This window comes from Geotrypetes seraphini, chromosome 8 (genome assembly GCF_902459505.1).
Source record: "Geotrypetes seraphini chromosome 8, aGeoSer1.1, whole genome shotgun sequence".
Taxonomy (NCBI): domain Eukaryota; kingdom Metazoa; phylum Chordata; class Amphibia; order Gymnophiona; family Dermophiidae; genus Geotrypetes; species Geotrypetes seraphini.
Genome location: NC_047091.1, coordinates 192,154,803 through 192,169,905, shown reverse-complemented (window position 1 = coordinate 192,169,905; position 15,103 = coordinate 192,154,803). Strand labels below are relative to the sequence as shown.

Below are 15,103 nucleotides of genomic sequence, written 5' to 3'. Positions count from 1 at the left end.
TTTCTGTGCTGGTTTGCAGGGGCTGTGTTTGTTCATATTATTTTCTCCCATTCAGCTGCTGGTTTCATTCAGCCTGCCTCGTGGTTCACAGTGAGCACTTCTCACAAGTTGAAAAAGTGCTCATTGTGTTCTCGCCAAGGGCTTAATGTGGCTGGCCTTTGTTGTTTTTATTTGCAGCCGGAAAGGGAACCCTCACTAGCTTCGTTGCTGGCTGGCTCGAGGGTTTCCCCGGCAGCCATGAATGGTGGGGAGGCCCGAGCTTCCCTAACCACCAACTGTGTTGCGGATTCCCCAGCTGTTGTGGTTGCCAGCAGTGGGGAAGACCGGGCTTCCCTAACAGCCAAAGGTGCTTGGGATTCCCTTACTGCGGCTTTGCTTTTTCAGGCCTCTTCAGTGTCCTCGGCCTCAGGGATGCCTGTTTCGGTGGACTTTTCTTCTTTGGTGGGAAACGCCACCATTTTGACTGAGTCTTCTCAGGAGCTCCCGCCTATATTGGGTCTTACAGGCCTCTTCTGCTGAGGAGATGATTTTGTCCTTTCTGTGGGTTTAGGCTACATGTGTATATGTAATAGACCCATTGGCTCAGTATTAGTTTTATTTCAGGCAGAAGAGTAACAGAAATACAGATTTATGCTCTATGCCTTATTATTCGTGCTCAGATATTATTAGGAAATTACTCATTGGTATTGTATTTTATTTTCATTGACTTCCCTCCAATGTGCAGAAATGAGAGGACGCCCTGAAAGCTCTTCTGTTGAAGCCAGAACCAGCATATCCTTTGGTGTTTGTGGAGACAGAGAAAACAGCGATTCTAAGAAGGAACAGTATAAGTGGAGGCTGAAACATCTCTTGGGCTCAGAGCAGGCAGAGAGCCTGGAATATCAAAGTGACTCCCAATCTGTGGAGAGCATTTGCACTGAAGACTTTGTGGCTAAATTTAAGGAAGGAATGGTGGATCCAATAGAACATGCTATTGACAGCGACGATATTCTGCAAGAATGTGAACCTGAAGAGAAACTACCACAAGACCTAAGCAGATGCCTGAGGCCCTCTCTGCCTGCAGAAGACACGTGGATTTTGAACACAATCCAAGGGCAAAATATTTTGCAGCAGCTGGAAGATGATTTTCAGATAGCACTGACTGTTAGTAATGAAGAACCTATGGCTCTAGATACTGTATACAGGACCAACAGCCTAGAATCTTTGGGAGGGAGGATATCTAGGCTCAGTCAGAATCAGAATGCAGAAAAATCCAGTGCTGCAGTTAACAGTAACCATATTCTCTCTGACAGTCAAGCAGAAGAACATAAGACACTAGAATTCCAGAAGAAAGAGGTTTGTGAAAATAGTGAAGCTCACCTGCAGAACAGCAAGAATTATGAGGTATTTTCCAGGGCTTCAATAGAAGTGTCTGCTCCTCTGAGCTTCATGTCACAACCCCTGGATGCCTCCCAAGTCCATAATCCTGGCCTATCTTCATTTAGCTCCAACCCATGTTGTCACATCCATTCTTTAAAATCAGAGACTGGCTATAGCCACCAAGAAGAACCTTCTGTGAGAAAGAGCAGCTTAAAAGAGCATGGAGAGCATAAGACAAGTTCTGAAATATTAGGTAGTAATACAGATGTAGTAATGAGCACAGAGAATGCCCATGCACTGGCACTTGAAGCAGAAAATAATGCTCCAAAACATTGGTGTATAGCTCTGAAGAGCACCCATGGAATCTGCTCCAACTTAGCTGCCAACCCTCACCATCCTAAGACAGAAGAAGCCTCAGATTGTTATTTCCCTGAGCAGGCTGTTTGGCCGTGTCATTTGGACAGATGCGAGCTGCCAGATGCTAACAGTTATCAGAGAGAGGGACTAAGTGTCAACTCCGCATGCTTTCACCTCCCAGACAAAAGAAGACCTGGCACAATAGCTTCAAGTAAGTCTTGAGCCCACTGCAGATGTTTAAGAGATTTCATAGAATAGCAGTAATGATTTTAACTAAGGGAGCTCCTATTTGGAGAAACTTCGGAAGATGCTCTGATAGATGTACTGGAGCAAAAGATCCTGAGGGCAAGCACAGTGAAGCAGCCATTTAGCTCTTTGGGTAAAGTTTTCTTAAGCGTCTCTCTAGACCGGCACAGCTCACTGATGGGTAATAGCTCTCCATGGAGACTGAGACAGAAACTTTTGGCTGTAGTACAAGTGGGCCGTGCAGTCCGAAGTACACTCAGTCTGTGCTTAGTCTCCAGCAGGTGGAGGTGGTAAGTCTGTGCAATCTTCCCTGGTTTAGTGTAGGGCTGTTAGAATTTGTTTAGTGGCCTTCCAGTCCCCGTCTGTGGTGCCATTTAGCTTTTTTGGTAAAGTTAACAACTTTTTTTAAAAAGTTTTATTTTATTACTATTATCAAATAAACAAACCAACAGTAGCAAACATCAATACAAATCAATTCCCAAGGATGCAACCTCAGGGGCTAAGCAATCAAACAAAAAGATACACTGTAACTCTTCAGCATATGGCCCAATGAAACTCGCCTACCCCTAAAGAAAAAACCTCACCCATCCCCACCCCCACTCCAAACATCTCCCGACCCAACCCTCCCCTCCACCCCAAAACCAGGGAATGCATCATGAGATTCCTAATAAAAAAGAAAAAGGTATTATTGAAGGTAGTTAAAACACAAACAGGCACGGTCAAACATCTCCAGGAGGGAACGAATCCCTCCAGGAGGTATAAGCAGACCAGATTTTTTGACTGGGTCAAGCACTGTTTTTTTTTTCCCCTGCTGTTGGTAAAAAAGCTGGTGTTGCTATTTTAGTGAATAGGAAATGTAATGCTTTGTTTAAATCAAAGGCTTCAGACCCCTTAGGAAGATAGATATATGTGGAAATGAGCATGGGAAATACCATGGTGCTCTTCAATGTATATGCCCCTAATTCGAGCCAAAATGAATTTTTCAAGACTCTACAACAATTGATACTACCATTGGCTGCATCTAAATTAGTGGTGGCTGGGGATTTTAATGCTGTTATGGATCCTTTGATGGATAAAAAACCTAGCAAAATCATGAAATCATTAGGATTAGATAATTTTGCAGTCTTGTGATTTGAAAGATATTTGGCGACTACTTCATTTTGATTGTCGGGAATTTTCATTTTGCTCCCATGTTCATAAATCTTTTTCAAGAATAGATTACATTTTTGTTTCAAGTCAATTGGTACAACAGGTAACACAAGCCTCCATAGATCCAATTATTTTGTCTGATCATGGAGGGGTATGGATTGAACTCAAAATTGTAGATCAAGATAATAGTAGACCTATATGGAGATTTGATAATACATTGCTTGTTGATTCAACATTTTGTGAGGACTTTCAATTAAAAATAAATGATTATTTCCAACTTAATACAACAGAAGATATGGAAACTTTATGGGATGCTTTTAAAGCTACCATAAGAGGTCAAATTATCTCTTTTTCGTCATATCTTAAGAAGCAGATCAAAAGACAATATTCCGAATTGGAACAAGAAATTAAACTTTTGGAATCAAAATTTATTGATAAGTGGGAGTATTCTACGTTGCAGGCTCTTTTAAAAGCTAAATGTAAAGATTTATTCTCTAAACAAGCTTTGTATTATGGAAATTCAAATAAGGCTGGAAGATTATTGGCAAATTATCGTAAGGCCAAAAAAAAAGGAAGACAAAAATAATTGCCATTAAGGATGAAAAAGGTAATATTTACACTCAAGTTGAACCTATTTTAAAACAATTTTTAAATTATTATAAAGCACTTTATATTTCTGAGCCTTATTTAGACAAAGGAAAAGATGGATTAGAGTTTTTAAAACTAATAGAGGAACCTAAAATTCCTGAACATATAAAAAGAAGTTTAGATGAGCCTATATTACTAAAAGAATTGCAAACAGCATTGAAATCCCTTAGAGTTGGATCTGCTCCAGGTGGTGATGGTTTTACGGTAGAGTTTTATAAAACATTTCAAAATACCCTATTGCCTTATCTATTAAATTTATATCAGACTCAACTAAATAAGGGTTGTATTATAGGCACTATGGCGGAATCTGTAACTATAGTTTTGCCAAAGCCAAATAAAGATCCCACTTTGGTTTCAACTTACAGGCCTATTTCGTTAATTAATGTAGATGGAAACTTTTAGCTAAGACATTGGCTGAACGTTTGGCTAAGGCTCTCCCGTTTATTATTGGTATGCACCAAACAGGGTTATTTGCTCAGAGACATTCATTTAATAACACTAGGTTGGCTTTTCATATGTTATATTTAACAAAAGCCATGAAAGATCCGGCTTTTTCTGTATCCTTGGATGCAGAGAAGGCCTTCGATCGAGTAGAATGGACCTTCATGTACCAAGCAATGGAGTGGTTTGGTATAGGCTCAGGATTTATACAAATGATTCAAATGTTGTATAGCTCCCCTGCTGCTAGATTGTATATTAATAATAATATCTCAGAACGTTTCATTCTGCAGAGGGGAGTTAGGCAAGGATATCCTTTGTCTCCTTTGCTTTTTGATATTGTATTGGAACCCTTGTTATTAGCTATTCAGCAAGTGAAGGAGATACAGGGTATTCCCTATTCAGAAAGGGAATACAAGGTCTCTGCTTATGCAGATGATATACTGCCTCATTTGAGAAATCCTGAAACAACCATTCCATGCTTACTTGAACTAATAGAAAAATTTGGAAAATTTTCAGGATACAAGATTTGTTTTGTTTGTTTTTGAATTCTTTATTCATTTTTGCATACTACTACAAGTGTAGTAGGTAAAATCATATGAACTTATAAATACACACTTGATTAACTCTCATATAACACTTTAAGTACAACATTTCATTACAAATTAATATTCTATACAAGATTAATTGGATTAAATCTGAAATTCTTCCTCTTAATGTACATTGTGCAAAAGGTTTGTTTGACTCATTTTCCTTTCTTTGGAAAGAGGATGGAATAAAATATTTAGGCATTTGGATAAAAAATACACTGGAAGAGACAATGAAGATAAATGAAAAATATTTTTTACAGAAGGTAACAGAAATGTGTGAGCAATGGAATCCTTTACATTTATCTTGGTGGGGGAGAGTATAAACTGTTAAAATTATGTTCTTGCCTGTGGTTTGTTACCAAATGGGTATGATACCAGTTTTTTTCCAGGGGTCTTTTTACAAAAAGTTAAATAGTATTCTAACAAAATTTATTTGGCTAGGTAAAATTGCTAGAATTGCTTTAGTGTCTTTACAAAAGCCAATTACGGAGGGAGGGGTAAATTTTCCAAATTTTTATAGGTATCATCAAGCCTATATTATGCACCAAGGTATTGGGTCCTCCCAGAGCCCATTGATAATATCCCGGATTGGATATGGTTGGAATGGCGACTTATGTTTCCTCTGTGACTTTGCCATGTTCTTAGTATCAAGATGTCTAGGCTATATTAAAAAAACAAAATATTAGTTGATACATGGAAAACCTTAAGATATGTAAATAATCTAACACCTATTCCAATTCACAAATCAACAAATCAAACTATTTGGCTAAACTCCAAGATTCAAATTGGTGGTTTTAAGATCATCTGAAAGCATTGGATGATGGCAGGTATACGTACATTAGAAGACATTTTGTCGAATGGTAAGTTGCTTGAGTTTTCACAGTTGCAACATAAATTTGGTCTTAGTAAATCACAAAGTTTTAGATAGTTGCAACTGAAGCAGGCCATTCAGGTAGGGTTCCCTGAATGGAAAAATCACACTAATCAATATAGCTTGGAATTCTTATGCTTTCAGATGGATTTTCTGGGGCACCAGGCTGCTCAGTGGTATAAATTAATATCTGGATATTTGATTAAAAAATCAAAAACTGGTCTTGGGGACATTTGGAGCATTGAGATTAAGCATCGAATTACTGCGTCTCAATGGTCACTAATTTGGTCTTGGAGGATGAGATGTACAGTATCTGCATCTATGAGACAAACTTGTTTTTTTCTGTTACATAGAGCTTTCTGGACCCCTGTTCGTTTACAACAATTAGATAGCTCTAAGTCTAATAGATGTTGGCATTGTCATCTTGAAGCTGGGACTTTAGATCATTTATTATTTTATTGTCCAAGTATTTTGGCTTTTTGGAAATCAATTTGGGGCCAAATAAATAGGTTGTTAGAAAATCCGGTAGCCTTGACATATGATACTATTTTATTTGGCATGTCGATGAGAACGAAAAGTCAGATTTCTTCAAAAAACAATAAGCTTCTACTTATTCTGACTGGAATTGCCATTCAACATATTACATTCAATTGGAAAAACCAGAGTAGATTAAATTACAGTTTTTGGTGGAGTTCTGTATGTCATATTTATAAAATGGAAAGAACGTTAGCCACACAGAGAGGATATTTTGGTAAATTTTGAGATGTTTGGGGACCATTAACAGACTTTTGTAATGAGTAGTAAACATTTTCCCTTCATAAGATAATTGAAATGAAGGGATGGGAATGGGTGGGAAGGATGATTTTTTGATATATTAATAGAATGTATATTGTATAATATAATATAAATGAATATTTTTGATGTGATAGGGATGGGAGGGGAGGTTAACTTTCATGAATGTCAGTTGATGATAATAATAGTAATACAAGTGATGTTTTTTCAATTCAAATGTTATTTCTTGATACACTTGATGTAAGTTGTAAAATGAATAAAAATTATATAAAGGAAAGGACGTCAAGCGATTTCTACGCAAAGCTGTCAGTCTGGAGGCAAATCTGTCTGTTTCCAAGCTGCAGCTAAAAGCAGGCGATCTGCTGTCATCACTAAGGCTATCCATTTCCTATGCCGCAGAAAGAGAATGGTGAGCGCTACATTAAGTAAACAACAAGCAATAGTTTTGCTGACCCGTAACCCTAATACATCTGAAATGAAACCGACCACCAAATCCCAATATCGTTGTGCCTTAGGATAATGGCACCATATGTGTAAAAAAGGACCAGGGTCCCCACATTGTCTCCCTTACCAAATATTGCTTGCAAACGTACAGGGGTATAATACCACTGGTATAGCATTTTATAGCCATTTTCTACCATATTGCTAGAAATAGAAACACACAGCAATAAACCCAACCATTGATCCCACACCTTGGGTTCGTAAGCCACTCCTAGGACTTGCTCCCAGGCAGATTGATACTTGAACGGGATAGGGACAGATTGCAATAATACAATATAGAATCTAGTAACTGTCCCACATCATGAGCCCCATAAAATGGCCTGTTCCAACAAAGTGGGTGACTGCCCCAATTCCGGTAGCACCTTCCGACGGAAAAAGGTTCGTAATTGGACATAATGGAAAAGATCCTGGGCCTCCAACCCATATTCCGCTTCCAAATGGGAAAAGGACTCCAAGTCCCCATCCTGCAAAAGCTGTCCCAAAGACCGCAGTCCCTGCTGAGCCCAATGAAAAAACACCCTATCAATTTCTCCCGGAACAAAGTGCAGAGCATATTCTATAGCTGTGCCATGAAAGTATTCTCGAGAGCCCAGTAAACAAACACGTACCTTAACCTACAAAAGAAGTACATGACCAAGAATAGGATTAGCTGAAGATGCTAAGTCCCGTAAAATAGCCGGGGGCAACCACAGAATCACCCAAAGTGGTGCTTTGGTTAAAAGCACTTGTTCAAGACGCACCCAAATTTTCCGAGCATTCCAATGCCAACCGGTTAAAAACTGCAATTGTGCTGCTTGATAATAGAGACGGAATTGGGTTACCGCCATCCCCCCCATGTTGCCTACGTTGATAATTGCAATATTGTATTAGGCTATCCAATAACTGGAATCTAATGTAATAACTTCAACAGCAAAAACTTCCAGTACTTTTTAGAATCAGTTTACCATGATAGTGATCCTCAGAGGGTTACGCTACCCCATCGGTTCATATGATATGCATCATTGAACCCGATCTTCATTGGATCAACTTTTTTTATTTTAATTTTATACTTTTTTCAATGTATTTCCTATTTATTGTCTCAATACGTTCCTTTATTTTAGTTTCTATCCATAATTTATAAGAGTACTTAGCTTGAATGCAACAGCAAGTCTTAAGGGAGTGCCTCTATGCCTACGTTGATAAAGCATCTTGCGCTGTACCCGCGGGGGTTTATTATTCCAAATATAGGAGAAAACTCTTCTCTCCAATCGCTTAAAAAAACAAGCGGGATTGGAATAGGCAGAGCAGAAAAAAGATATAAGAGCTTGGGAAGAACTGTCATTTTTATGTCATGGACTCTACCCAACCAGGAAACCTGCAAGTGTTTCCATCTATCCAAGTCAGCCAATAACTGCATCAGCAAGCCAGGATAATTCGCTGTATACAATCCTGCCAGACTTAGTCAAATGAATACCCAAATAACTCACCGAATGGGAGGCCCAACTATAGGGGAAGGCTGCAACAAGAAAAGACTGCTCCACAGCTGTAAGAGAAAGCTCCAAGATCTCTGATTTAGCACCATTAATTTTAAAACCCAACATCTGCCCCAAAAGATCTAATTGTTGGGTCACCGCCACCACAAACTCACAAGGTTGGGACAAAGTAAATAGAACATCGTCTGCAAAAAGTAAAATTTTATGCTCTGTTCTACCACACTGAATGCCATGAATATCAAGATTACTACGCACCAGCTCCGCCAGAGGCTCCATAGCCAGTGCAAAGAGCACATCCCTGGCGTGTTCCGCGGTGGAGCTGAAAACTATCTGAGTAAGTTCCATTAATTCGAAGACAAGCCAATGGGTCCGTATAAAGAACCCGCAGCCACTTCAAATAAGAGCCTGCAAAGCCCATATGCTCCAATAACTGAAATACATAAGGCCAATAGACCCTATCAAAGGCCTTTGCTGCATCTATATTCAGAATCAACTCCGACTCGCCCAAGTGTTGTGTCTGCCATAACAAATGACAAACCCGCCTAATATTATCAAATGTCTGCCTACTGCGAACAAATCCAGCCTGATCATCCTTAATCAACTGGTGCATATACCGTTGTAATCTGGCTGCTAAAATTTTTGTGAAAATTTTATAATCTAGTCCCAAAAGAGAAATAGGACGATAGGAACTACAGTGCTTAGGATATTTACCAGGTTTTAAGAATAAGGTAATCCCTGCTAGGCGCCAAGAATGTGGCAATACAGCTCCCTCCTCCAAGCTATTGAGAAAAGCCGCCAAGGGCTTAACAAGATAGTGTTTAAAAACCTTATAGAACTTAGTGGAATAACCATCAAGCCTTGGCGCTTTTCCCACCTTCAAGTCTCCAATAGCCCAAAGAATCTCCTCAGCAGTAATAGGTAGAGACAGCTGATTCACTTCACCCACCGACAATTTAGGCAGCTCCACTGTAGCTAAGAATTGATCAATGGCGTCCATGGACACCTCCCGCTCAGGGGTATACAAAACTTTATAATAATGCGTAAACGCATTCTGAATCTGAGCGGAAGATGTACACTGCGACCCCTAATGATCAATAATCTGGGTAATAAAGTTAAGCAAAGTTCTAACGCAATTTATGGGCCAATAACTTGCTAGCTCTATTGGCCATCTCAAAATATTCTTGATGGAGAAATTGAAGCTTTACACTGATGACTGCCAAATCTAAGGTTTGTAACTCCAAGTGTAGTTGTTTAAGATGCAATTCTACTTCTCGAGCCGATGGCTGCTTTTTATGCATGTCTTTCAAGTGGTATATCTGAGACAATATCTCAGATCTCTGCTTCTCTATATCTTTATAAACGTGGGAATCTAAAGCTATAAGCTTCCCATGTAAGACTTTCTTCAAGGCCTCCCAAATAATCGCCGGCGAGGTGTCATTAGAAACATTAAACTGTAAATATTCCTGGAGAGATTTCCCTATCTGCTGTACATGTTGGGGATCCAATAACAAACTATCATCTAACTTCCAATATTTAAGTCCCCGATCAGTCGGTAAAAGTTGAACTGAAAGGCTAACAGGAGCATGATCAGACTAGGTCCAGGATACAATAAAGAAGGCACCCACCTGTGGAACAAGATCCTTACTTAGCCAAAAATCTAGCCTAGAATAGTAAGTATGGTTCCTATCCAAGGGATATTGAAAGCGCCACACATCAATTAAGTCCCAAGCTGTCTAAAACTGTTTCAACTGTTTCCTATGTCGTTTGCTATAAACTACAGGGCGGCTGGAATTATCCCATTCTAGATTAAGAGTCAAATTAAAGTCCCCCCCCCCCTCTATCCATGTCCTCTCTGCCCGAGTGAAGAAGATCACAAAATTTATTTAAAAAAAAAAAATGGACCTTGTTCAGTGTTAGGGGCATAAACATTCAATAAAGTATAAAGTTTCCCACCCAAGTGTATTTTTAAGAAAAGATAACGACCCTTCCTGTCTCTAGCCACCTCATCTACTTTAGCAGAAAGAGAATTAGCAAGCAAAATCGCCACCTCATTAGTTTTGGACCGGACTTTATTAGAAGCAAAATATATTTGGGAATATTGCTTATGATGAAAATATTTCTCATAACTAGGCAACAAATGTGTCTCTTGTATAAACCCTACCAAAATATACGCCCTTTCAGCCTCCTTAAAAAAGAGTTGACGCTTCTGAGGGGAGTTTAAACCTCTCACATTCATAGATAAACAAGTTTGAGACCTAGAAGCCATAACTCAAAGAGAGAAAAAAGAAAAATGCTGTGCAATCACACAAACTCGCTGAACCCCCACTTTCACCAACCAGCTATCGTTGCCTACCCTCCCCGCAATATACCCAATAATCGCATAAGTACTCATAGCCCCAAAATACAGCTCTCTCATGTTTCCCCCCACTCCCTTACAAAGCCACCCAATCAACCCCCCACCCCTTCCAAAGAAAACCTGGCCACTAACAACTGGGCCAGACTTCAGGAGATATCGCTTCCAGCCTAGCAAGACAGTCCCAGGCTAGATATTACACCATAAAACCCAGTATATGTAGAAGGAAAAAAAAAAAAAACCAACCCAAACGTCACAACTAGCAAAACCAAAAGAAAGTTCCAAAATGGAAAACAACATAGTCGCCACTGGAGCAGTCACCACAAAGTCATGTAGCAGGTTGAGGATCATCCACAGGCCCAGAATGTTGATCTGGATAGCGTTGTAGATGCTTCTTATTATCCACCCTATGCCAACATTGTCCCTGTGGGCCACGCATCAAAAAGTAGAATTTCCATGGCGTTGCTTCTCACCATCACCAGTCCAAAGCTTGGTTCGCACAAGTATTTGCTGAGCTTCAATAGCGGTGGAAACTTTCTGTAGCTTATTGTCCACCACAAACGACAAGCCGAAAGGATAGTACCATTTACAGCGAATGTTGTTTTCCTGCAGACAGTGAGTAATATCACGGCACTCTCTACGACGTTGCAATGTAGTTGCCGAAATGTCTGCAAATAATTCCACCTTCACTCCTTCCATAGTGATGGAGCCCAGTTTGCACGCAGCTTGTAAGACCAGCTCTTTCAGTGGGAAAAGAAGAAAGCATGCTACAATATCATGAGGCCTGTCTGGACCCAGAGCTCGATGCACACGTTCAAACTCCAAGGTAGGTAACTCCATCCCCAGGTCACATGCGCCTGCTTCAGCATGCTCTGCTTCAGTGGTGGTCAACCCAGGGGTGTGATTTGGACTCTCCTGTTCCTCTTCGGTGGTTAGTTTGTCGCAGTCTCCGTTGGTGGCTACAGTCTTCCAATCTGGTGCAGAGAGAGAGTCTGGATCAGCCCCAATGGACAGTGCTTCTCACAGACACCAGTCTCCTCGATTAGGGAGCTCAATGTTTCGGTCGCTCAGCTCAGAGCAGCTGGTCTCTGGAGGAGGCGTGTTGGTCGATCAATGTTCTGAAGACTAGAGCCTTCCAGCTGGCGTTGCTAGCATTGCAGATGTTGTTGATGGGCAAGTCTGTTCAGGTTCTCTCGGACAATGCCATGCCGGTGGCTTATGTCAGTCATCAGGGGGGATTAAGTCAAAAATAGTAGGTGGTGAGGAAAACGCTCTAAAAGAATGTAGGGCTGAGAGGTCAAACTCAATGACTTCTCAGAGTAAATATCCAAAAGGGAGGTTAGATGAAATTCAGATGCAATAAAGTACAAATGCATTTATACATACACTCAGATATGTGTAATCCGACCAAGAGCCGTGGCTCCTATAGCCGAACCCACCATCCCATCACTGTGTATGACTATAATGCTAATAATATTAGGGTGCTTCTTAAATAATAAAAGTATTTTTCAGTGGCAATAAAGGAAAAACAATTCCTACTTAACTTAAAGAGGTGTTAGTAGGTCCCAACATGGGCCATGTTTCAAGAGTCTTTTTCAAGGAACCCAAAAGAGGTGTTGGTAGTTTCAAATGCCAAAGAAATAGTTGCTAGGAGATGTGGGCGAAAATTTTTTTTACTAGAGTGAAAAAAGATAAAAAACAAACAAGGTTTTAAGGTTAATACAAAATGTTTACATATCATTGTCTAAAAAGGAAGCTCTAAATATCAACACAGGAAAAGGTACTTGCCATAAGTTGAAAAAGTCACTTCTAAGCCTTCAAAGGTATGGCGGCAAACAAACGCCGAGTTTAAATGTCAAGGGCAAAAATGACATAGTGCCGTGAAAAACGGAAAAACGGAACTACGTACAGATCAGCTGAGCTGCACTGATACATCTTGTGAAAAAACGGGCCGACTGGAAAAATTGTTAAACAAGTGGTCATACTAAAGAAAGGCCACATAAGCAACATAAGCAATATCAGCAACTCATTTCTTAGTATTGCAACGGAAAGTGAAACGAAACAAAAATCCATACGAAAAAGGAGATTATCACTGAAAAATAGCTGGAAAGCGATGACCACAAATGCTCGCAGTCTAAGCAACAAAGTTCATGATCTGCAAGCCCTGATGTTAGAGGCAGATCTAGATATTGTCGCTATCACAGAGACATGGTTCAGTGAATCACATGGATGGGATGCAAACATACCGGGATATAATCTTTTTAGGAAGGACAGAGATGGTCAAAAAGGTGGAGGAGTAGCTCTCTATGTAAAGATCAATATCCAAGCGACCGAAATGCAAGGGACCTGGGGAGAGGAAGAAGTGATATGGATTGCTCTGAAAAGAGAAGATGGAACTTCTAGTCTACGTGGGTGTAGTCTACAGACCTCCGACTCAATCGCAGCAAATTGATAAGGATCTGATTGTAGATATCCAAAAGTTTGGAAGGAAAGAGGAGGTTCTGCTGTTGGGAGATTTCAACCTGCCGGATGCGGACTGGAATGTTCCATCTGCAGAATCGGAAAGAAGTAGGGAGATTGTGGATGCCTTTCAAGAGGCTCTGCTCAGACAAATGGTGACGGAACCCACAAGGGAAAAAGCGATATTGGATCTGGTCCTCACAAATGGAGAGAGTATCTCTAATGTTCGAGTGGGTGCTCACCTGGGAAGTAGCGATCATCAAAAGGTTTGGTTTGATATAATGGCTAAAGTGGAGAGCAGCCGCACGATACTTAAAGTCCTAGATTTCAAACGTACGGACTTTAATGCTATGGGAGAGTACCTGAAGAAAGAGCTGTTAGGATGGGAGGACATAAGAGAAGTAGAAAGACAGTGGTCTAAGCTGAAAGGAGCGATAAAAATGGCTACGGACTTTTATATGAAGAAAATCAATAAAAACAAGAGAAAAAGGAAGCCGATATGGTTCTCTAACCTAGTGGCTGAGAAAATAAAGGCGAAAGAGTTGGCGTTCGTGAAATATAAAAAAAACCAAGAAGAGGAGAGCAGAAAGGACTACAGGGTGAAACTGAAAGAAGCCAAGAGAGCGATACGTCTGGCGAAAGCACAGGCGGAAGAACAAATGGCTAAAAATGTAAAAAAGGAAGACAAAAATTTTTTCAGATATATTAGTGAAAGGAGGAAGATGAAAAATGGAATTGCTAGGCTAAAAGATGCTGGGAACCAATATGTGGAAAGTGATGAGGAGAAAGCGAATGTGCTAAACAAATACTTCTGTTCTGTGTTCACAGAAGAAAATCCTGGAGAAGGACCGAGATTGTCTAGCAAAGTTACACGAGAAAATGGAGTAGATTCTGCGCCATTCACGGAGGAGGGTGTTTATGAGCAACTTGAAAAACTGAAGGTGGACAAAGCGATGGGACCAGACGGGATCCATCCCAGGATACTAAGGGAGCTCAGAGAGGTTCTGGCGAGTCCTATTAAAGACTTGTTCAACAAATCTCTGGAGACGGGAGTGATTCCTGGGGATTGGAGGAGAGCGGATATGGTCCCTATTCATAAAAGTGGTCACAGGAATGAAGCAGGAAACTACAGGCCGGTGAGCCTCACTTCAGTTGTTGGAAAAATAATGGAAGTTTTGCTGAAAGAAAGGATAGTGTACTTCCTTGAATCTAATGGGTTACAGGATCCGAGCAACATGGCTTTACAAAAGGTAAATTGTGCCAAACGAACCTGATTGAATTTTTTGATTGGGTGACCAGAGAGCTGGATCGAGGACATATGCTAGATGTAATTTACTTGGATTTCAGCAAAGCCTTTGATACAGTTCCTCATAGGAGGCTGTTGAACAAACTTGAAGGGCTGAAGTTAGGACCCAAAGTGGTGAACTGGGTCAGACACTGGCTGTCGGACAGATGCCAGAGGGTGGTGGTTAATGGAAGTCGCTCGAAGGAAGGAAAGGTGAGTAGTGGAGTCCCTCAGGGATCAGTGCTGGGGCCAATCCTGTTCAATATGTTTGTGAGTGACATTGCTGAAGGGATAGAAGGAAAAGTGTGCCTTTTTGCAGATGATACCAAGATTTGTAACAGAGTAGACACCGAAGAGGGAGTGGAAAATATGAAAAAGGATCTGCAAAAGTTAGAGGAATGGTCTAATGCCTGGCAGCTAAAATTCAATTCAAAGAAATGCAGAGTAATGCATTTGGGGATTAATAACAGGAAGGAACCATATATGCTGGGAGGAGAGAAGCTGATATGCACGGACGGGGAGAGGGACCTTGGGGTGATAGTGTCCGAAGATCTAAAGGTGAAAAAACAGTGTGACAAGGCA

At 40.5% G+C, this 15,103-nt stretch overlaps 1 protein-coding gene across 9 annotated transcripts in view; it reads left to right on the top strand.

Annotated features, from left to right (window-relative positions):
* Positions 1 to 15,103, top strand: part of LOC117365440 — a 362,671-nt gene that overhangs the window by 56,886 nt on the left and 290,682 nt on the right. For all 9 annotated transcript variants that reach the window (XM_033955907.1, XM_033955906.1, XM_033955904.1 and 6 more), the window contains exon 5: positions 725 to 1,927. In XM_033955907.1, coding sequence (XP_033811798.1) covers positions 725 to 1,927 — 1,203 coding nt within the window. The remainder of the gene's footprint in view (positions 1 to 724; positions 1,928 to 15,103) is intronic.